Source organism: Lycorma delicatula, chromosome 11, assembly GCF_047948215.1.
Source record: "Lycorma delicatula isolate Av1 chromosome 11, ASM4794821v1, whole genome shotgun sequence".
NCBI classification, from domain to species: domain Eukaryota; kingdom Metazoa; phylum Arthropoda; class Insecta; order Hemiptera; family Fulgoridae; genus Lycorma; species Lycorma delicatula.
In genome coordinates, this window is record NC_134465.1 from 23798918 (window position 1) to 23824240 (window position 25323).

A 25323-nucleotide genomic window follows, 5' to 3' on the forward strand; every position below is an offset into this window, starting at 1 on the left:
CATGCAGCTTAGCCTGCAAGACTTCCTGCGGGGGTCTTGAAAGTCACTCATTCTGGCCTATACGCCATCCACCGCGGACACTCTAAAAAGGTGTGTTCAATTGTATCCACCTGAGTGCAGTAGATGCGTTCCGCGGAAGGTCTCTTCTGAATGGCACACAGGAAATTGCCAAACGATCCATGTTCCGTAACCCGTTGGGTCGTCCAGTAATCTATCTCTCCATGCCTCCTCTCCACCCACGCCCGGACAACAGGAATCAGCTTGTGAGTCCATCTACCGGTGTAGGATTGATCCCTTCTCTCCAGGCAGTGGTTCTAAAGGTCGCCTGTCGCTTCATCCTTAGTGCTACCGTCAGCTACACTTCTCCTCTCTTGTATAAGCAACGTCAAAGTTGGCACGCCGGCCACCACCAAATCCGCTTCCAACGTGACTGTGCGATAAGCAGCAGCCACACTTGTCACCAACGTTTGTTGCAGCACATCCAGCTTCTATCGGTACCTCTTTTTTTCTTTTCTTTTTTTTTCCCCTTCATCTCTGAGCTGGACATCCAGTTAAGTATACTCGGCCCAGGGACGTGACTTTGACTCTAAGGTGGTCTTCCCACCCGCCGGTTTTACACCCAGTACGGCAGGTCAACCGCCCCGGTACAGATCTTTTGTTTGCCTGCCTCTAATTCCCACCAATGGGGGCCAAACCCGGCTATGCCGTTACCACCCCCCCCCCAACGACAGGTACCGGGTCTCGGTCTTTATGCCTTTTCACCTCTAACCGGCGTGACCAACACAGGGGGCGCAAGCACCCCCAGAACCAGCCCCGCCGGCCGGGTCTAGGTCTTTTCTTTCCCCGCGATTTCTCCCCCGGAGTCCCCGTCCCCTCATTGAAACCCGCACACCAAGGCATGCAGGCTGTCAGAGACGAGGCTGTCCACCCTTCCCTATCACCGAATACGCCCACGGTTCCCCCGTCTTGACTCCTCTTCTTTGATTCGAAGAACTGTGCTAGCAAAGTTTTTGAAACATTCCAATTTTGCTCGTTGACTAGCGCCCACTCAATAAATAAATGTTGTCTACAATAAATTGTCTATATTGTCCCCACCTCCAGCAGTCAAACACCGTGTGATTCACATCGTCCACCTCCTGGCAGTAGTCGCAATAAGGCGTATCTCATCTGCCAAATCTTTTAAGGTAGTGTCCAAAACACCCATGACCTGACATAAGTTGTGTATTATAAAAATTTACTTCACCATGTTGGCGGTCCAACCAAGCATCCAGATTGTGTATGAGCCTTCTGGTCCAGGCCGCCACATTAGCCCAATCCCACGCCTCCTTCCACCACTGTCTGGTCATTGCTTCAGCTTCAGCCCTACTGCGCCCTTCCACTCTTAGTTTCCTACTTCTGACCTGCAGGTCTATCGGCGGAACCGACGCCAAAACACACGATGCCTCATATGACAATGTTCTATAGCCAGCCACCACTCCTAGTAATGCCGTTCGATGCATACTTCTTAGCTTCTCTTTGTTCCTTTGCACTCTAATTGCCTCTGCCCAGACAGGCGCCGCGTACAGCGCTGCAGACACCACTGCAGATGTTATCAGCCTCCTTTTAGATGCCCTTGGTACTCTATGCTCTGTAAATAACCTTCTTATAGCTTTGATAGTAGGTACAACTCTCTTGCACACCTTATCGATGTGCCCACCATACTTGTGGCTCTTATCTATGGTTACTCCAAGGTATTTAGTGCTGCTGACCTCAGTTATATCCTCTCCACGGATCGCAACTCGAACGCTACGAAGTCTTCTTCTGCCCGTGAAGAGGATATACCTACTTTTGGCCGGGGACACCTCCATGCTGTTGCTAGTAAGCCATGTATCTATAAGCTGTAGAGAGCTGTTTGCCTTGTTCTCCACAGTCTTCCGCTTTGATCCAGTTCAGCTTGAATCCTAACCGCAACAAGTCTTTCAGCAGCCTTACCCATGTTAATTAGAAGACTAATAGGACGGTACTCGCAGGTACCAGGGTTTGTGCCAGGTTTTGGCAGGAATACTGTTCTAGCCTCTTTCCAACATTGGGGGAATGTGCGGTGCTGTATTCCGTGACTCAGAACGTCCGTAATCTCCCATGGGACCCTTTTTGCGAGGCCTTTGATGACCGCAGCCCGGACTCTTCTTGTTATTAAGTTTATCAATAGCAGCCATCACTTCGTCCTGTGCGAACCTGCCACGTTCGCACAGTACTACCTCCTGTCTCATCACCTCCTCCCGCGGGAAGAGCACAGACATCTGACGTGTTGCTTCCTCTCTACTCAGCACAGGTACTCTTCTCCCCAGCCGTTTCATTATGATTTGAAAGCCTCTCCCCACGGGTCAGCGTCATGCTCACCGCACCGCACAATTCCCTCCACTTTGACCTCTTGGCGTTTTTGATAAAAAAATTCAGCCTTTTCCGAGCCTCCCTATAGGCTTCCATGGCCAGTTCACGATGGGCCTCGGGTCCTGGTCTTGCCCTCAGTCGCTGAGCCGTTCGCTTGCATCGTTGTAGTGTTGTTCTTTGTTCAGCTATTTCCTGGCTCTACCAGTACACAGGGTGATGTCTATGTGTTACTTCCGGTATTTCAGAAATTTCGTGCTTAACTATTTCCTGGAAAACCTCCGGATCTAGTCTCCTGCCGTCTGATATTTTCCTTGCCGCTCGCTCGACCACAATTTCCACCTGTCTGTCGGTGAGTCTCCTTATCAGTTGCGACGCAGCAGAGGGCGCCAAACGACCTTGTATTTCCAAGGAGACCGCAAGATGGTCACTCCCTGTCTCATCTTCCAATACGCGCAGCACAACTCTGTTAGTGTCCACCCTTCCATCCATAATTGCCAGGTCCAATATGGATTCGTGGCCCCTCGCTCGATAGGTCGGGGTCTCTTCGTTTATACATGTAGTGCCGGTAGCCGCCAGGAAGTCCTCCAGGACCCTTCCTCTGGCATTCGTGGTTCCTGCCCCCACTACCATGGTCCTATAGTTAAAGTCCCCCAAAATAAGAACTCTTTTGGGGGACTGCATCACTAGTCGCTGTAACTGTATGATACTATGCTGATATACCTCTATAACTCCAAATATCTCATTCACCTAATATATTTACAATCGGCTCCTTAATTGGGACCATAGGGAAATCGTTTGATAACATTCAAATGATAAGGGGTTTTTAAGGAACTCCCATAATAAATCATACTATAACAAAAGTAATCTTAAAGATCATAAGCAAACGAATATATCTGCCAACACACTTCATAGTTCATAAAAATATTAAATAAATAAAATAAAATAAAATAATAAATAGTCGATAAAAAAATAAACATATAATCAAGCGATAGCTTGTCGAACAAATAACAAAACAACTTGTAACTATAAACAAAATAATAATAAATACATAAGTAAACAAAAATAACATCACTAGATTTGTCGATAGTAACTGCAAACATTCAATAGCCAAGACGTTTAAACCTTCGGACCACCCGAAGGTGGTTCGAAAGTTTTAACGTCTACTTAGGGCACAATATATAAATGACAACAATATAAAAATATTTTTCGTTACCGATTTTTTTTTTTTTGTCTTCTGTCATTTGACTGGTTTGATGCAGCTCTCCAAGATTCCCTATCTAGTGCTAGTCGTTTCATTTCAGTATACCCTCTACATCCTACATCCCTAACAATTTGTTTTACATATTCCAAACGTGGCCTGCCCACACAATTTTTTCCTTCTACCTGTCCTTCCAATATTAAAGCGACTATTCCAGGATGCCTTAGTATGTGGCCTATAAGTCTGTCTCTTCTTTTAACTATATTTTTCCAAATGCTTCTTTCTTCATCTATTTGCCCCAATATCTCTTCATTTGTCACTTTATCCACCCATCTGATTTTTAACATTCTCCTATAGCACCGCATTTCAAAAGCTTCTAATCTTTTCTTCTCAGATACTCCAATTGTCCAAGTTTCACTTCCATATAAAGCGACATCCCAAACATATACTTTCAAAAATCTTTTCCTGACATTTAAATTAATTTTTGATGTAAACAAATAATATTTCTTACTGAAGGCTCGTTTTGCTTGTGCTATTCGTCATTTTATATCGCTCCTGCTTCGTCCATCTTTAGTAATTCTACTTCCCAAATAACAAAATTCTTATACCTCCTTCTTGTTATTTCTACTACATTTCATTACTTTTGTTTTGTTCTTGTTTATTTTCATGCGATAGTTCTTGCGCAGGACTTCATCTATGCCGTTCATTGTTTCTTCTAAATCCTTTTTACTCTCGTCTAGAATTACTATATCTTTACCGATATATATACTTTACGGATGTTGCTGTAATAACATATTTGCCTACAGCCAAGGGAAAGTCATTGCTTGATTTCTTAACGTATAAGAAAGTCATGTGGTGTTCATATCAGATTTTTATATCAACTATGTTTTAAGATATGAGTGTTTATTTATTTTTTTTTACATTTATTTACGTTATTTTGATCTTTTTTTATTTTGAGAATAAGATAACTTATTGCAATCATTTATTCAACCAGCTGATGTTCATTTCATCAGTAGATATGCATTCAGTCATAATTGAAAAGTTCAATAAAATATATTGAAAGGTTCAATAATTTAGCTCATTGTGTAACGTATAATGGCATTCAAAATGCCAAGTAACCCTCACATTTTATAATTACACATTTTGAAAACTTTATTTTATATATCTTATGTAGCCATCATAACATATTACATTTACTTAATTATAAGATGTAAAATGGAAAATACATACTGAAAATATATTTTTTTTTTTCAGTGCTCGCGCAAGTAGAGGTGTAAACAATTCTTCTTATAATTATCCTTCTACAAAACAAGCGAATGATGCTGCAACATTAACCGAATCACCTTCAATGAGAGGTCTCAGGGGTTTAAAATTTGGGTAAGTACGTAATGTAATTGATGATACCTAAAACGTAAATATCTGCAAAAATCCAGATACCCCATTTGTTATATGATCCTCATACTTTCCCATTTAATTTATTAGCTGTTCTACATATATTCATAAGGAAAGTAAAAATTTTAATTAGAAGAGAGAAAATTAAAACAATATATATCAGACAATTTTTTAAAATAGTGTTTTTTTTTAATATTCTTCTTAAGTATTTATATTCTTTGAACTTTTAGGATCTTTCAAGTAAGTTCTGTATAAAACTTTCACTAAAAGAAAGACATGACAAACAAATTTTCAAAGATAGAAAATTATTAGTGGGTATAACCTTATTGACCTATATATTCCTGACAACCAATAAATATTAAAATGAAGATTGTAGGGAAAACTACAGAAATCATGTACTACACGATAACTTAAGGAAACCAGTTGACAATGTTTCAACAATGTACCTGCTGCCTAATTAGGTTTACTTATTGATAAAAATCAGGATATTAGTTTTCCTCAACAAATGATACGATGTTTAAGACCTGTAAATGATGGGTAAAAAGAAATGTTCATAAAATTTACTATCAGAGCACCTACATGTAAGATGAAATATTTATTATTTTCTCAAAAACTTTATTTTGAAATTGATAATAGAGAAAATATTAAAATAAAAATATTAATTATATATCTAATAGTTTAATACTAGTATTTTTTGTCTTTAAAGTAGAAAAAAATCTACTCATATTATCAGGTTCTTTTTTTGCTGTTTAACCTAATTTTTTTATCATTTTCCTTAATTTTACGAAGTAAAGGTAGTATTGTGATCGCGAAAGATTTCGATTTCCATATTTCAACGAAAATATCTCTTTTGACCATCTCTGAATCCATTTTGACTTGTTTTGGTGTGACGTATCTACGTATGTATATCGCATAACTCAAAAACGATTAGCCGTAGGATGTTGAAATTTTGAATTAAGGATTGTTGTAACATCTAGTTGTGCACCTTTTGATTATGTAGACTGGACCAAAAGTCTCCTAAAAAAGCCCAAAATCCAAACGATTTGGATATTTGAATTTTTCTTAACTGCAGTAATAAGACTTTGTTTAGAGCTTTTCAACGATATATCACGTGGTACTTATCTTCATTGGATCCGGAGTTATAGCCAAGTAAAACCTTAATTAATAAAATATTTGGATCTTTCAAGGGGAAGGAACGTCGGTTCAAAGAGATGATGTCTGAATCTCTTTTTTTGAACTTTTTTGTTTTTGAATTAAATATATTGATTTATTAATAATTATTAACCTCAAACGGTAAAAAATGTTTTACAATGATTAATAATTCAATAACAATAAAAAAATAATATTACATAATATCAGAAGTTATTATTGAAATTGATATTATGTGGTATGTACAAGATTATTATATAACACGAGTATTTTATTTTTTTATTTTTTTTTTCAATTTATTTGGATCGTTTTTTTAAATTTTAAGATTGAGGTACCATGTAATCATTTAAATATATTTTTAACAGTGCTTCATTAAGTCCTCCCGGTAACAATGAGAAACTGAATTCCTATTCTAGTCCGCAATGGGGTGATAAGGGAAAATTAAACTAACCAGCCGAAGTGAAACGTTCGACGAAAGAGTTAAATCGTAGAAACACTGGATAAGGACTTAATTTATATATTTTAACTGAATAATTTTGACGTCTAAAACTTAAATTCTTCATCACTTGTTACATACTAGAAAGCGTAAAACCGTATAATTTATTGATTGGGGTTGAATTAACCACACGTCTCAGGAATGATCGGCCTGAATCAGTACAAGTCTTCACTTCATTTACATATTATCCTAATTTTACTGCGCCTTGAGTGGGTTGCTTATTGTTTAAGAGTTGAACTGAATGCAATTTACACATTATGAAAATGCAAAAACATACTGGATTGTAATAAGGGTGAATTTTACGTTATAAGAGTGTAATAAGCTCGAAGTAATTGAGAAACAAAGGTTCAGAAAAATAAATGAGTATATGGAATATGTAATTCCATGTTAACAATTTTCTAAATTAACTAAGAATGTAAAATAAATGAATAACTTTAAAACTAGAATTCATTAACAACATGAAATACATAAATAATACTTTTATTACTAGTACATTTAGTTTTGTATACTTAATCAATAACAACTAGGTAGACATTTGCATCAGAAAAATAAAAATAAAATTTGTTGCGCTTTTTTTGGCCTCAATCTGACATCATCACATATAACGTAACATGATTCCCTAAAATTAACCGAAACTGCAGAAGCGCGCACACATCGGTTTCACTAAATTTGACAACAGAGTTGATGACTGCGAAAGCCTGAGTTAATGAACCGGTTGTAAATCAAATCAGCGCTACACTCATGCCAATCAAAACTATTTTTTAAGCAAAATAGAACTTCAGACTGCCACCCCATAATTCCAGTATATTAAGTCACCTAACAAGGGGAACGAACACTCATTCCGGTCAACGGAGAAGCCTGGCAAAAAACCCAGTCCAATCATGGAGTCTCGCACGGCATTACCAAGTTAGATTCCGGGACCGCGACCGGCAGGACTAAGCCACCCCACCAGTCGCACGGGCAACCATACCCCGGCAGCGCGGAACTCCCGCAAGTGGGAGCCTTAATTCGAATAAAAAATGTTCCCTATATAACCGTTGCAATTTGCAAACGCGCCTACCTCAAACCAGTCCAATGCCTATGCCGGAACTCTAGCCTCCCGGTATTCCACGAATATAAAATACATCGATTATTAACGCTCATCCACTATCGCAGCTCGACGCATTCTCGGTGCCGCTGACACTCAAAAGGACATCACGGACGACCCCTAGCATCTTTCTTAGACCGCAACCGTTCCACTAGAGTAAATTCCTATTCCACAGGTGGGGACACACTACTAGAACCACGCTCATTCGTAATTACAAACATCTAGAATGTATGAGGGAATTTTTCACCAAAATTTCCCTGTATGAAACAGCTGAGGAAAAAATAAATAAAAACTTTGTCTATGCCAATAACAAGAGAAGAACAAGCCCAATATAAATATAAATCAGCATAGCATTATATCCGATATAATGCACCATAGTTACCATATGTTATACTTTCAAAAATTAAATAAAAACACGGAATATAAATAAATAACAACGAACACTAAACAAACCACTAGGAAAAGGATAAAATTAAATTAATTAAAAACAGTCAAAAACAATAAATTGATAATACATATCCGGATTAGCTTTTATGGAACCTTCCCGAAACGGTACAATCCAACAAACACAAAAACAAACTGCTAAAAAAAAAATTAAAAAAAAACACAAATAGCACAAAACCACTAATAAAACTAATAAAAAATTTAATGAACAAAAATCGGTAAACGAAAAGCACAATCGTATGACAAAAACGGAACTCGAACAAAAGGTTTTCACTCTTGCAGATCCCGACACATACCCCATTCGATTTGTTTTTGTAATTTATAAAATTCAGCTATATAACTTTATTTAAGCAACGTACGAAATTATCTAGCATCTAAGGTAATTTCTCTTTGATAGTTGTTTAACAATAGCCTTAGTTATCTATCAATTATATTATTCAGAAAAAATATAGAGATAAGCATTAATGGACTGCAATTTAGGTTTATTATATTAATAAGTATAAATCAGTTATTGTTAACCATTTATATCTATGGCACAAAACGTCCTGATCTGAATTCAATAAAACACTGCATTGAATTCATCAAACACGATTTTAACGGGAATTTAATTGGTATGGAAAATTAAATATCATTCTTAAAATTTAATACACGATTTTTGCTTGTTTTTCAGAAATTCGTTGTCTACTACAAGTAACAGTAATTTGGATCAAGGATATAATAGTAAAGCATCCTTAACAGGATCAGACGATGGAGCGAAATACACTTCACAGTATGAAAATCCACAAACAAAACCGTAAGCATATCTCCTTTTATTGTTTTATCTTAAGTGTAATGGTATAATTAGAAGAAAAAATTTATTTGCAAAGCCGACCCTTTGACTATTTGGTTATATTTATTATTTATCATATCTTCAAATTCTGCAACTTTTGGGTCCTTTTTAAGAAAATATTTATTTAGAAGGAATTCTTTTCTATTTCCTAGAAGTGTACAACAATAAACCGCCATCCATTCTAACAATTTTTCAATTAGAGGAAAACACACACTTACGACTTTTTGGTAATGTTTTGGGGAAAATAAGTTGTGCTCTACAAGGAATCATAAACTGAACAGCAATAAATTCATACATTAGCTGTGTAACTGTTCGGAAATTAAATAGTCATATAAAGAGTGAATAACGTTGCATCCTAAAACATCCTACTAACACCATACTCATTTTTTTTGTTGTCATTACTCAAGTGGTTTAAAATAACAAAAATATGTGTCTGGACGTCATAATTTTTATTGAAAGTATTCCCAAATTTAAATTATTTGACCGGTACATTCATTTAACAAATATGTGATCTACGACCATGACGTGAGATTTGCAGGAGATTTTCTCATTTCATTGGCATTCGTATCGGCCATTTATATAACGATTATTAAGCTAATACATTCAAACAGTGACTAACGATACGGTTACTTTCACTACCGACAAAATTTAACGTATCGTCAAATAAAAACATGGTAAACAGATACACAGAGTTTATTTAGCACCCTCAGTTCTCACGTACTAGTCATCATATTGAAACATGTTGAATGAATTTACATTTAAATAAATGGTAAGATACCAATCAGACCTTTTCATTGTAGTTTTTTCCCCATTCGATTTTCCTTTACGAGAGTTAAGTCAAAAACATGAATCACTTTCATGTTTTCCTGATTATCGCATTGCTTTTCTGTGTTGTGAGAAGCATCTTCATAGGCAGATGCTTAGTCAGATTTGCAGGTCACCAGATTAGCAGTTGAACGGTTGGTCCGAACGTTAATTGTAACACACGGCTGAATACCTAATGTAATGAGTTCAGAGGAATTTACGGGATTACTTTTTAGTATACTGAAATATTTTTATACAGACTATTTTTATAGAGTATTTTTTTTTTTTGTAGACTGACTATATTTTTTTTACAGATACAATATAATCCGTAGGTAACAAAGAAACTGTTGATACAACCGGGCCATTTCAACGTAAGGATTTTATTTCTTGATGATGATAATAACCCTACCATTTCCATTATCAGCGCAATTCGACCGACCAAAATAATTTTTCTTTTAATCATTTTTAACCAGTAAAAAGAAAAGAAAAAAATAATCGATAAACCAATGCAACGAAGGTATAGTTACAAAATAATAAATAATAACAATTTTGGTCAGTAAAGAAAAATTAAATATATATAAATAAAATAGTTTGATGTTTGCTATAATTGTTTGAAAATTTTCATGTAATATATCTCATTTAATGCAAACGGCTTAGGAAATTGCTGAAAGGACTTTTATTGTTGCGTATAAAACTGTATCTGTTATACAAGGTGGCAGGATTATTCCATTGATTATTGTGTACTGCTAATATTATGTCTATTATTATGCAGGAATAAAATGTTAAATAGTTATTTTCATTACACGTTATTACCACATATTGTAAAATAATAGATTTTCTACATTCGTATTAATACGTTACGTGAAATTTTTTTCAAGTTTAACTTTATTATAAATTTATAATAAATTATCTACAAATTAAATTTTTATTTGTATTTTCAGACAAACCTCGTTTTATTCAAGAGTTAGTAATCGCATAGATTCCCCTGCAAATCAAGAAGTGAAAGGGAATAGATTTCCATTTAATTCAAATGTAGGAATGATACAACCTCGGTAAGAAATATGTCATTTATCTTTGCATGTTATAGATTAGTTTTTTGTTTTTTTTGATTGGATCTATCCTGTTTTCCATATCGGAATCGGTCATACAACTAAGCATTAGAATAGCTCCAGTGGGTGCCATCGCCCCAAACTGCCTCCAGACAGCCGGAAAAAAAATTTCAACATGGCAACCATATTAATATAGTACATTTAATGTTCTATACTTAATCAGTAAGTTAGTTGTCCTTAATTTTCTCCCTGTATTGAAACAATCATAAAAGAAAGTTCATTGTTTGTTTGAACAGTATAATGTCGAATTCCATATATTTTATTCAGTCGAATTTGTTTTTATAGAAATAATGATAAAGATTTAGTTCAAACAACAGCGCTCGCCTTTGATATCAGTAAAATTTCTGATTCTTTCAGGATATAAGGATTGCTGAAAAATCATGGAAAATATCCACTAACATTTAATTCTGCAAGAAATCATGGATATTCCGTGTGTTGATGATAGTTCAAAAACTTGCGCCAAGCAGGTTTAGATTATAAATAGAAACAGAGGAAATAAGCTGATCTGTTCAAAATTTTCAATCGCCAACCACTTATGTTAGTTTAAATTGAATTTATTTCCAGACGAATGATTGTTCCGAGTAAAATATCTACCGTTGAATGGAATATTCCCTCTTAATTTATCTAAATATTATTGTGAAACTGTTTGACAATCTTTTTGTTTACGACCATTATATGTTAATTTTTTTGTAACTGACACCTTGCAATTTTCACAGACTATTATGAGATAAACATTTCTGAATGATGATTATTTTACTTAATAACTATGTCTTTTTTAATGGATAAAATTAGAAAAAGGTGTCTAATTTCCATCTACATCTTATTACAAATAATTTCCACATATATTTATCCTTCTTTAGTTAGCTAGATTTGCTATTATTATATAAATCATCCTATAAATTTTGTAAATATATGGGTTTTATTATGTTAAAACGTAGAATTCTTAATCGTTCCATAATTACACGTCAATAATAAAGAGTCCTACAAAATTGGAATCTTTAGACTCTGTCCTGAAATTACCTTTAAATATATAAATACAGCCATCCAAAAAAACTATATACACTGAGTATAATTCCTATTACATAATATATAACATGAACAAGGCTATAGAAATGTGTATGAGTAAAAATTTGAAATATAAGAATTACTGTTGAAAATTAAATGTTAATTATTCCTGAAGTCCATTACGGAATGAAATAATCCTTAATGTATCATTTAAATTAGCATATCTTGTTGTTAGAGAGCTGTTCTGAATGTTCTCCTGACAAAGAAAATGGGAGAGTTATATGAAACTTTATATGTACTTATCCAAAATATTCTATTCATTTAAACCAACAATTTTCCAATATTTTTGTACCTTCACTACATGGGAATTTTATAGTTTTACAAAACAAGTAATAATCTAAACTAAGACCTCATTATCTGAAGTGTGCACTCCTCCAGCCAGTCATTTCTTCAAATTTTGGAAGAAAAAGTAATCCCTGAGTACAATCCCAATTCCAGCGAATATGGTACAAGGGAAAGCAGGCGAACCGTGTTCTAACATTTTTCAGCAACAACCCGAGTCGTAAGTTCAGATTATTTTCTTCTGTAAGCTACTATTAAAATAAAGGATAAAAAGTAACAAGTGTTACTTGTTACTTTTTAAGATCTTATAATACTAAACAGATGAAAAAAAAAACATGATTGCTTGATTGGTAAAAATTGGATTATCCTATAACGTTTCTCAACACATTATCGATATTAGAAAAGCTGTAAATGTTTAAAAATCCATGATTAAGAAAGCAAGTTCATAAAATTTACAATCAAGTAATAATTTTGTTCTTGGGTGCAAAATTTTAACTTTCACTTTGAAACTGAAAAAATAATTTAGTCTAACGAGCCATGAGTTTGATAATAATTTTAATTACAGAGAAAAAGAGAAATGAATTTTTATTCTGATATTTATAGTTACAAATATAGTAATGGATGATTTGCATGGTATTTTATTTCAATATCTAACATGCTAAATGATTATTTATTTTCAATTCTTTTCAAAATCTATAGTTTTTATTAAATATTTTTTTTTTTTGTTTTCAAAACTAAATTACATCCAGGGAAAAGTAATCTTTTTCCAATTAATTGTCTCAAATTAAAATTGAGCTTCTCCATTAGAACTATCGAAAGTTTATTCACAATAATCAGAAAAATTTATATTCTGTCAATCCTGAATAAGATGTATTTTTTCTACTCCAAAATATTAAGTGGTTTATATTTCACTTAAAAATTAACATAAGTTTAATAAGTTGTTTGGAGAATGAGCACAGTTGAAAAAGTAATACTGTTCAAACACTGGACTCAAATAATGTTTTACTTTTAATATTATGAATATTTAAGTTGCCAAAGAAAAATGGAATATACCGTTATATGGAAAGTTGTACTAAATTTAACGATTTTTGTGAAATATACTTACAAACAACAATTCTTTTCCTCCACTTTTGCAAATACTGAGTCTATGCAGATAAAAGTACTTAATAACAGATCATTGTTTCCTATAACGAGATTGAAAACTTAAAAAATGTTATACGTGTACGGAACCCTGACCAACCTGTAAATACAAAGTTTTGTGAATTTTAAAATATCATAACTGAATAATTTAAAAATAAAATTGGAAAGAAAGTGCTGTAAAAAACAAAATATTTTATTGACTTTTTGTCTCATAATTTATTTATTTATAGATAACAAACCGTATACTATAAGAAGATTATCGTAATATACCTAGACTAATGAAAACAATCGTCTAATAAAAACAATGAACTGAGTTCGTTGTTGAATTCTGTTCAACAATGACTGCCCTGAGTTCAATATCCACTATTAAATCGAATATTACCTTTACGTTTCTTGAAAGTGGGTTGACAACTATTGTATCTATAAACGTTAATCATAACCTATTACTAATTACTTAAATTACTAATTTAATTTATTGTTTTATACTTTACATTGTCAAAACATTATTCTACGCATGGTAAGCAGCCTTCTTAACAAATTACATTTACTTATTGTAAGATCTACCATGAGCAGTACAAACTCAAGATATTTACTTTTATTTGCAATGTTCCTAGTCCTAGTTTCAACAATGATAGTTACCCTCAAAGACAACGATGGGAAAATACAGAAACGTTAGACTAATCACCTAAATTAAAATTATTGAAAAACATATTATGTGCCTCCAAAAGCTGGGTAAGAAGTTCATGCGAAAAGTTTGAGTGTGTATTTAATTTAAAAATGTTTATTATTCATAATTTGTTACATACTAGACAGTATGTGTATTTTGTTGCTTTGGGTTCAATTCCTCCTCTATGAATCATGAGACCTTGCCGTTGGTGAGGGGGCTTGAGTGCTCAGGGATACAGATTAGCTGGACCGAAGGTGCAACCATATCGGAGAGGTATCTGTTGAGAGCCAGACTAAGGAATGATTCCTGAAAGAGGGCAGCAGCTCTTTCAGTAGTTGTTAGGGGCGTGAGTCAGGACGACTTAAACGGCCGTATCAACATCACTCAGTCCTCTGAGTACTGCGCAGCTGAAAGCAATGGAAAACTACAGCTGCTTTTTTTCCAAGAAAATGTGGCTCTCTGCATTTTCACATAACAATAATGGAGGCGCCTTCCTTGGTAAAATATTCCGGAGGTAAAATAGTCCCCCGTTCGGATCTCTGGGCGGGGACTACTAAGGAAGGGGTCACCAGAAAATTAAAAAATAACATTCTACGAGTCAGAGCGTGGAATGTTAGAAGCTTGAAAAAGGTTGGTAGGCTAGAAAATTTAAAAAGGGAAATGGGTAGGACAAATGTGGATATAGTAGGAATTAGTGAGATTCGGTGGGAAGAGGAAGGCGACTTTTGGTCAGGTGATTTTAGAGTAATTAACTCAGCGTCAAATAATGGGCAGGCAGGAGTAGGTTTCGTGATGAACAAGAAGATAGGGAGGAGAGTGGAGTATTTCAAAACGCATAGCGATAGAATCATTGTAATAAGGATAAAATCAAAACCTAAACCGACAACGATTGTTAATGTCTATATGCCTACAAGCGCCCATGATGATGATGAGGTAGAGTGTGTATACGAAGAGATTGAAGAAGCAATTAAACACGTAAAAGGAGATGAAAATTTAATAATAGTTGGAGATTGGAATGCAAGCATTGGAAAAGGCAAGGAAGGAAATATAGTGGGTGAATACGGGCTGGGCAAAAGGAATGAAAGAGGGGACCGACTTATAGAATTTTGCACGAAGTATAATTTAGTAATTGCCAACACCCAATTTAAAAATCATAATAGAAGAATATACACTTGGAAAAAGCCAGGCGATACTGGAAGGTATCAGATAGATTATATCATGGTTAAGCAAAGATTTAGAAATCAACTCGTTGACTGCAAAACTTACCCTGGAGCAGACATTGATAGCGACCATAATTTGGTGATAATGAAATGTAGATTGGGGTTTAAAAACCTGAAGAAAAGGTGTCAGATGAATCGGTGGAATTTAGAGAAGCTTGAGGAAGAGGAGGTAAAGAAGATTTTTGAGGAGGACATCGCAAGAGGTCTGAGTAAAAAAGATAAGGTAGAAAATGTAGAAGAAGAATGGGAGAATGTTAAAAAGGAAATTCTTAAATCAGCAGAAGCAAACCTAGGCGGAATAAAGAGAACCGGTAGAAAACCATGGGTTTCAGACGATATATTGCAGCTGATGGATAAACATAGAAAATATAAGAATGCTAGTGATGAAGAAAGTAAAAGGAACTTTTGGAAATTAAGAAATGCTACAAACAGGAAGTGCAAACTGGTGAAAGAAGAGTGGATTAAAGAAAAGTGTTCAGAAGTGGAAAGAGAAATGAACATTGGTAAAATAGATGGAGCATACAGGAAAGTTAAGGAAAATTTTGGGGTACATAAATTAAAATCTAATAATGTGTTAAACAAAGATGGTACACCAATATATAATACGAAAGGTAAAGTCGATAGATGGGTGGAATATATTGAAGAGTTATACGGAGGAAATGAATTAGAAAATGGTGTTATAGAGGAAGAAGAGGAAGTTAAAGAGGATGAAATGGGAGAAACAATACTGAGATCTGAATTTAAGAGAGCATTAAAAGATTTAAATGGCAGAAAGGCTCCTGGAATAGACGGAATACCTGTAGAATTACTGCGCAGTGCAGGTGAGGAAGCGATTGATAGATTATACAAACTGGTGTGTAATATTTATGAAAATGGGGAATTTCCATCAGACTTGAAAAAAAGTGTTATAGTTATGATACCAAAGAAAGCAGGGGCAGATAAATGTGAAGAATACAGAACAATTAGTTTAACTAGTCATGCATCAAAAATCTTAACTAGAATTTTATACAGAAGAATTGAGAGTAGATTGGAAGAAGTGTTAGGAGAAGACCAATTTGGTTTCAGGAAAAGTATAGGGACAAGGGAAGCAATTTTAGGCCTCAGATTAATGGTAGAAGGAAGATTAAAGAAAAACAAACCAACATACTTGGCGTTTATAGACCTAGAAAAGGCTTTTGATAACGTAGACTGGAATAAAATGTTCAGCATTTAAAAAAAATTAGGGTTCAAATACAGAGATAGAAGAACAATTGCTAACATGTACAGAACCAAACAGCAACAATAACAATTGAAGAACATAAGAAAGAAGCCCTAATAAGAAAGGGAGTCCGACAAGGATGTTCCCTATCTCCGTTACTTTTTAATCTTTACATGGAACTAGCAGTTAATGATGTTAAAGAACAATTTAGATTCGGAGTATCAGTACAAGGTGAAAAGATAAAGATGCTACGATTTGCTGATGATATAGTAATTCTAGCCGAAAGTAAAAAGGATTTAGAAGAAACAATGAACGGCATAGATGAAGTCCTACGCAAGAACTATCGCATGAAAATAAACAAGAACAAAAAAAAAGTAATGAAATGTAGTAGAAATAACAAAGATGGACCGCTGAATGTGAAAATAGGAGGAGAAAAGATTATGGAGGTAGAAGAATTTTGTTATTTGGGAAGTAAAATTACTAAAGATGGACGAAGCAGGAGCGATATAAAATGCCAAATAGCACAAGCTAAACGAGCCTTCAGTAAGAAATATAATTTTTTTACATCAAAAATTAATTTAAATGTCAGGAAAAGATTTTTGAAAGTGTATGTTTGGAGTGTCGCTTTATATGGAAGTGAAACTTGGACAATCGGAGTATCTGAGAAGAAAAGATTAGAAGCTTTTGAAATGTGGTGCTATAGGAGAATGTTAAAAATCAGATGGGTGGATAAAGTGACAAATGAAGAGGTATTGCGGCAAATAGATGAAGAAAGAAGCATTTGGAAAAATATAGTTAAAAGAAGAGACAGACTTATAGGCCACATACTAAGGCATCCTGGAATAGTCGCTTTAATATTGGAAGGACAGGTAGAAGGGAAAAATTGTGTAGGCAGGCCACGTTTGGAGTATGTAAAACAAATTGTTGGGGATGTAGGATGTAGAGGGTATACTGAAATGAAACGACTAGCACTAGATAGGGAATCTTGGAGAGCTGCATCAAACCAGTCAAATGACTGAAGACAAAAAAAAAAAAGGGTTCAATTATACACACGTGTCAGGAATGGTTGGCATGAGTCTGTACAAACTAAATAATGTAATTCCCTTGAGTCTGTAACTCAATTTAATTGCATATAAACAATGTTCTAGATTAATTAAGAATGTAGAAAAAATAAGTATTTTAAAAACGGGGATTCATTAGTAATAAGAATAAACTTGCTATACTTATGAGCACATTAACCTTTATGTACTCTATCAAAAAGTTGGTTGTCCATAATTTACTCCCTTTATTAGAGAAACCTAAATGGGAAATCATTTTTGAACAGTGCTCTGCCGTATTCAATATGTTTTACTTCTTTGAAATTTTTTTATAAGAGGTATTTTTTATAAGTTTTCCAGAATATTCGCTTTGTTCTGTAACTTTGTTATCCATTGTTTTTAATCAAATTTATTACCAATAGACTGACTGCTTTGAGATCAATGTCCGCTATTGAATCTTTTACAATTTCTGAAACTCGGTTGATAATTTTTGCATCTATGAACGTTAATCATAATCTGTCACAAATCTGTTAATCTGTTACTAATTACTTAAATTACTAATTTAATTTATTTTTTATAATTATTCATTTTCAAAACATTATTCTATGCACTGTACTCAACATTCATAACAAATTACATATACTTATTGTAAGATCTAAATTTGGTTAGTACATACTGAAAATACTTACATTTTTTTGCAGTGTTTCCACAAGTCCTAGTGATAGTTATAATTACTCTCCGAGACAACAGAATGGCGCAGAAACATTAAACGAATCAGCTCAAGCGAAACCTTTGCAACAAGGTTTATTCGGTTTAAAAGTTGGGTAAGAACTTCATGTAAGAAATTTTAACTGAATCATGTAGAAGTTTAATTATTTTTCTGCGTTTATTACATAGGACAAAAACCTAAAAGAAGTTCAGTTTTAATACATTGGTAACACCTAGCACTGATCTAATATTATAACTTTAATTTTTCTTACACACTTTTTTGTAATATGTATAAATTTGTAATTTAACATTAAAGCACATCATTTAAGCCATAAATGATTGAGAAATGAGGGTAAAGAAGAATAATAATCATATTTGTAATATATAATTCATGTAAAAAATAGTCTTGATTAATCCAAAATGTAAAAAAATGTATTCTTTTAAAGCTAGAATTCATCAAATTATGAATATTCTTACTACATTTATGTGCCCGTAATTTTTATATACTCTATCAATAAGTTGGTTGTTATAAATGGGTGGTTTTGTTTTCCATAAATTTAATTTATCCTGTATTTCTTCATCCCTACTTCCAATTCTTTTATCATTCCTTGTAATGTCTGTGTATCTGTAGCTACAATCTCTGGATCGATGAAAATTTGACGCAATTTATATTTCTTTCAGCTGTGCTTAATCCTTTTTGGCCATCCAATATTTCTTTCAACATTTGCTTGACACAAAGAGGGAGAACAGTGTGAACAAATGTTGTGAACAGTGTTAATGGAATAAACAGCAAGCATCCTTCTCTCGCTCCTCTGCCTAATTCCATCCAGTTTGTGAGTTTGTAATTTATTTTCACTGAAAAATTACTAACAAAAGAATTATATATGAAGCTAGAAGCTCTTTGCCTCATATATAATTCTCTGATCAGTCACTTCTCCTTCCAATCAACAAGTTTTTCATTCAGAATCTCAAATAACCTTTCCGTCTATACTCTGTCAAATACTTCATCCATCTATAAAACACAAACTCAATTCTCTTCCTCCTTCTAAGCATCTCTCCCCAAACATTCTGTTCAGTCCTACAGCTTCTCTTGTCCCTTTTCCTTTTTGAATCCAAACTGTTCTTCTATTCATATACCTTCTATACATAACTCTACATTATTTTTGCAAGTGAAAGTAGCTTAAAGTTTTATATTCTTCACATATTTCGGTTCCATTCTTTTTATTTATCAGTATCCTTATTTTATAAAAAATATTTTCTGGCTATTCTCCAATATTATAAACTGTATTGTACATTGATATTATTTCATCTACTCCTTCATCTTTTAAACATTTGAAGAGTTCATTTATATGAATTGAGTTCATTTATATTTAAAGCGAAGAGCTTGTATAATTTCAGATCTGAAATTTAGTGGGCTTCTTCTCACACAATTTCTTCTTCCACCTCAGCTTTCTATGTTTCCTTCTCCCTACACACTGATCCACTATATTCTCTTCCTATTTTTTCTTTATTTCATTTACTTGATAACGCTTTTACTATCTTTCTTCTTAATTTCTTTCATTTTAAATTTAGTTTTTCTTTTATACCATATGGTATTTTTTACCTTCTTATCCAACATGTCATACTTCCTTTTCTTTCTAATTCATAGACATCTTTTTAAATTTCATCTTTTAGCCACTTTTCCTTTGATTTACGTGTTTCTCTCGGTAATTCATCATTCAATCTCTGACAAATTGCTCTTTTGCATTTTCCTTCTTTATTTTTATATTCTCTTCTTTCTTCCATTTTTTGTGTCATTTCTTGTATTTCCTAATGTTTATTTGCTCAATTGCCTTCATAGAAACTGATTCCTTTCTCTGCAGCTTCTCTGGTAGATGATTTTATTCTTAACCACATTTCCTCTGCTGGTTCATTTTCCGTTTTACCTTTAGTAATTGCCTTTGTCAGCAGTTCACCCACTTTTACTGTCCCTATGCCCTACCTCTGTATTCCATTTCTTTATTCCTTTTCTCTATATTTTCGACTTTGTTGAATTCCTATTAATCCTATTTTAATTTCCAACATTAACAAAATATAATCACTTCCTACGTCAGCTCCTGGAATCCCATTTGCCTTCTTAATAGTATCCTGTATCTATTTTTAACCAAAAATACTCTGTCTGAAAGGGAAATCTATCTGTTGGTCTTGTTTTGCTTTTATTTCATATTCCCAATCTAAACTCGGTTAGCGTCATTTCCATCACCCATAATTATTTTACAGCAATCCTCTTCATTTTCCAATAACTACTAAATGTTATTCTGGCTCTTTTCAATATATTCATTTGTATAATCTAACCTTGCCATATGCACCTCAACTATTAAAAACTATTTTGGCAGCATTGCTACTCTTAAAAGCCATTACTAATATCAACCAGAAAATTACTTTGTGTAATATTCATGCTATACTATTTTTACAACTATTCTCTCTCCTTTCCTCCTATTTCAATTCCTGAGAAATATAAGGTATCTTCTCCACTTCTCAACTTTTCCCCCTCACATCTAAGTTTGTTTATCCCTACTGAATCCACTTTATTTATTTTAATCCCTCTCTTCAAGTTTTCTAACTTACCTGATGACAAAAATATTCCCACATTCCATGTACCTATTTTTACTGCTTTTTCTTTTCAATAACATTTTATCTGCCTTTTCCCCCAGAAATACAGATGAAAGGACATTTTACCTTTGGAATATTTAACATGAGAAGACATAGTGCTTGAAAAGTAAAACATATTACATTGCCTTTTGAATCCTAATGCCTTTGTCTTCCTATTGAAGTTTCTTTCATCTTTGGGGATAATTTCTCTTCTCCAGGGCAATACAGTCCTACAAACTTCTACCGCTCTTTTACCTCGCAATAAGGATGTTCCTACTAGTAGGCGCAGAGTTCCTTTTTCTAGGAGCGGTTCGGTCCCTTTGTTTGTTAGCTGCTTCTATATACAAACCAACTTTTATATATACCATTGTTAAGCTCTCTTTTCCATGACGAAGTAAGTTTCAGGATTTTTTCATCATGAAATCTAAGACCTAAATGGCATTTATTAGATTCTATATTACTTTTTGATATAAGTACTTATATTAAGATATACACTTAAGATACTTTAAGATATAATCTGAGTATAATATAATGCGAGTAAATACTGAAAATATTTATATATCTTTTTTGCAGTGTTCCACCAACTCCTGCTGTAAACCGTAATAGTGCTTACCCTGCTACACAACCATTGAGTCTTACGGGAACATTCAACCAATCAGCTGGAGTGAAACCTATGCAACAAGGGTTAACTGCTACTACACCTAGGTAAACAATTAATTTATAAAATATTTACTGAATTATATAAAAAATCAAAATCTTTGTTGTTTGTTACATAGGACTAAAGCCTAAAGGAGATAGGATTTCATTACATTGGTGTTTGTAACTCCTAATAGAAATCTATGGTTTTAGTATTTTTTTTAATTTTACTATGATGATTCACAAAGAATATGATGCCTTTGTCTTCCTATTGAAGTTTCTTTCATCTTTGGGGATAATTTCTCTTTTCCAGGGCAATACAGTCCTACAAACTTCTACCGCTCTTTTACCTCGCAATAAGGATGTTCCTACTAGTAGGCGCAGAGTTCCTTTTTCTAGGAGCGGTTCGGTCCCTTTGTTTGTTAGCTGCTTCTATATACAAACCAACTTTTATATATACCATTGTTAAGCTCTCTTTTCCATGACGAAGTAAGTTTCAGGATTTTTTCATCATGAAATCTAAGACCTAAATGGCATTTATTAGATTCTATATTACTTTTTGATATAAGTACTTATATTAAGATATACACTTAAGATACTTTAAGATATAATCTGAGTATAATATAATGCGAGTAAATACTGAAAATATTTATATATCTTTTTTGCAGTGTTCCACCAACTCCTGCTGTAAACCGTAATAGTGCTTACCCTGCTACACAACCATTGAGTCTTACGGGAACATTCAACCAATCAGCTGGAGTGAAACCTATGCAACAAGGGTTAACTGCTACTACACCTAGGTAAACAATTAATGTATAAAATATTTACTGAATTATATAAAAAATCAAAATCTTTGTTGTTTGTTACATAGGACTAAAGCCTAAAGGAGATAGGATTTCATTACATTGGTGTTTGTAACTCCTAATAGAAATCTATGGTTTTAGTATTTTTTTTAATTTTACTATGATGATTCACAAAGAATATGACAAACTTTCAGGTCGTCTTCCGCTGGTGAAAATAAAGAAAAAAATTGCATACACATAGCTTTGGAAATGCTTCGTTAGCAAATACTGATCGATGAAAGATTTTTCCATAATTTCTGCGCTTTCGGAAAAATTAAGCCATAATTCTTCTCACCCAAAGAAAGGGGTAAATTAGGTGGTTTTATATGAACTCAGAAGTTTAATACTGAAAATAATAGATCTCTGAACAGTATTTTTAGTTGTTATTGTGAAATCTGGAGTTAAACACAAAAAATGGGGGTAAAAAATGCTTTTATATATGGAGTAAAAAAACTTTGTTAAAAATATAATATTAATTTATTATCTTCAATTTTTTTTTCTAATTGCTTCCTTTGTGCCATGAGACGTGATACATGTTATTAATATTGCACTGAGGTGGACTATCTATCTTTGGATGGTTTCCTGAAATGTTAATCTTAGTCAAATATTTTACTCGAAATGTTTTCTGAAAAAAAATCTTTTTGCCAACCGATTATAAAAATAAATTTCTTATAAAAAAGTGAAATAAGCATAGTAATGTTTCGTGTTGTATGTGAAAGATTTCATTTACAGCTTGTAGATTGTTGACAGTCCATTAAAAAATGTTTTCTGTGCATTGTCATAAAAAAAATAATAAATGGAACCGTGCCTCATCGTTGGAGAAAATAAGTCCAAAATGTTGGCAGAATTTTTATCTAGAAATGTTTTAAACCATTAACAGTATTGAGAATTCATTTTACATAGACTGATCAATAAATGTTGAACCGCTTTCTCTTTATGCGGAATAAAACTATGCATTTTAATAACTGCTTTGTGTACAATTGCAACACCGACAGTTTTCTATCGGGACAAATTCAACTTGGAATTAATGATTACGTTTGTTAGAACCTAATATATTTTGCTGTTTATCTTTATGTTCGACTGATAGTCTACCAATTCGCTCGTAATCCCTTATCGATCCCATCCCTAAATTACTGTTATCTTACGTCAATCACAAACCGGTGCACCTGGAAACCGTGAAAAACGGATCTTTCTCTATTTGAGTGTATTCACTATACTGTCAATCGTTTAAAATGGACGATTGCATTATGGACTACAAAGAGCCGGTTCTATGACAGAACAGAACTTGACAAAATAGAACATGAAGAAACAGAAAAATCTTTACTGAGATAACGGAACAGCGAAAGAACAGAACAATGAAAGAACAAAAAAGCGAAGAAACAGAACTATTAATAAACAGATAACATCATATTTACATTCTTCTAATTTCAATTGATTAAAGAAAATACAATATTTATTTTTTGAATATTGAAGGGATAATTAGAGAAATACTTATTCATATATTATAATTAAATTTTCTAATGACATTTATTTAGGATTCTTGACACAAAATATGTGTTTAAATAAAGTAAAGAACATATAAGTAATATTGTATTATCTGTTTATCACTAAAGTAAAAGTAATTTATTTATTAATTTTATATTTATTAATTAATATTTATACCATAATGGCAGAATAGGGAAGAACAAATATCCATTATTATTTTTATTTTGTAATTTTAGTTCGTTCTTATATAAATACTAAATTAATGGTCTGATATCTAAAAATATAATCAATAGTATCATTTCAATAAATCTGATAAAGTTATTCTATAAAAAACAATATTTCCATTAACTATATAATTTAAAGTTTTACGGAATCAAAATTAAAATATCAAACACTAATTTTCATTATTTTTACTAAAGATTTAATAATTGAATGATTTTTATTATGTATTTATTATTATTTTTTTGATAAACCAATGTTGTACTTACTGAACATTTTTGCTACTAATTATTGAATTTTAAAAAATAATTCCTGACCTCTTGATGATTATTTTTCGATATCTTTTTATTATAAAGCGAAGGTCTAACCTAAAATATACAACTCTAAAGATGTGGCTAAACATAGCCGCGAAACGTCATTAAATAACATAAATAATATGGAAAAAATAAAAAATTTGTTTTTTCCTGAATTTTTTTTAAAAGAATAGAAAAAAGAGAACAGGAGTAATGAAACATTTGATTTTGTACCTATTTAATAATTAAATATAATCATAATTCATTCAGCCTCCGGTAATTACCTTTTAGATAATACATCAGAGGATGAATGAGGATGGTATGTACGAGTGTAAATGAAGTGTAGTCATTTACAGTCTCAGTTAAACTATTCCTGTGATGTGTGGTTAATTGAAACTCAATCACCAAAGAACACCGGTATCCACGATCTAGTATTCAGATCCGTGTAAAAATAACTGACTTTACTAAGACTTGTAAGCTAGAAACTCTCGACTTCCAAATCAGCTGATTTCGGAAGGTGCGTTCACCACTAGACCAACTCGATGGGTTAACATTCTAGAATGAAATAACAAAACGTTTCATTTTTAGCAGAATAATTTTTGTTATTAAAATAAATAATTTATTTTCTTTGGTCGTACTTATTGCTGACATTTGTCTATGTTACGAAGACAAAATGAAGATTTAAAAATTCAAATTGAGAATCTGTGGTGTAATTACAGGTAGTTTTTTCATTTATTGGAAAAACACATCAAATTCCACGTAATGGCTTCGTGAAATTATTAATTCGTAATCTTTCTAATAGGATTTTAAGAAAGTTACCTCTATTTAATTGCTTTATTTTTTTTTTCAAAATCCAATCAAATATTTTAAAGAATATTTTAGTGTCTGATAGTGTTTAAATTTTGAAATTTTACTTACAGTTAAGTTTTTTCACCCTATACGTTCTATAACAATTCTTTTGATGATTGTAGGAAAGAGTGTTTAAATCTCTATACTAAAACCAAAGTGTTTTTTCCCATTAC

General features: G+C 33.0%; 2 protein-coding genes across 9 annotated transcripts in view; one reads left to right on the top strand and one right to left on the bottom strand.

Annotated features, from left to right (window-relative positions):
• Positions 1-25323, bottom strand: part of LOC142332637 (uncharacterized) — a 166184-nt gene that overhangs the window by 50308 nt on the left and 90553 nt on the right. The window lies entirely within an intron of this gene.
• LOC142332634 (uncharacterized) overlaps positions 1-25323 on the top strand; it is a 323090-nt gene that overhangs the window by 5375 nt on the left and 292392 nt on the right. For all 5 annotated transcript variants that reach the window (XM_075379243.1, XM_075379245.1, XM_075379240.1 and 2 more), the window contains 2 exons: positions 4823-4945; positions 8807-8929. In XM_075379243.1, coding sequence (XP_075235358.1) covers positions 4823-4945; positions 8807-8929 — 246 coding nt within the window. The remainder of the gene's footprint in view (positions 1-4822; positions 4946-8806; positions 8930-25323) is intronic.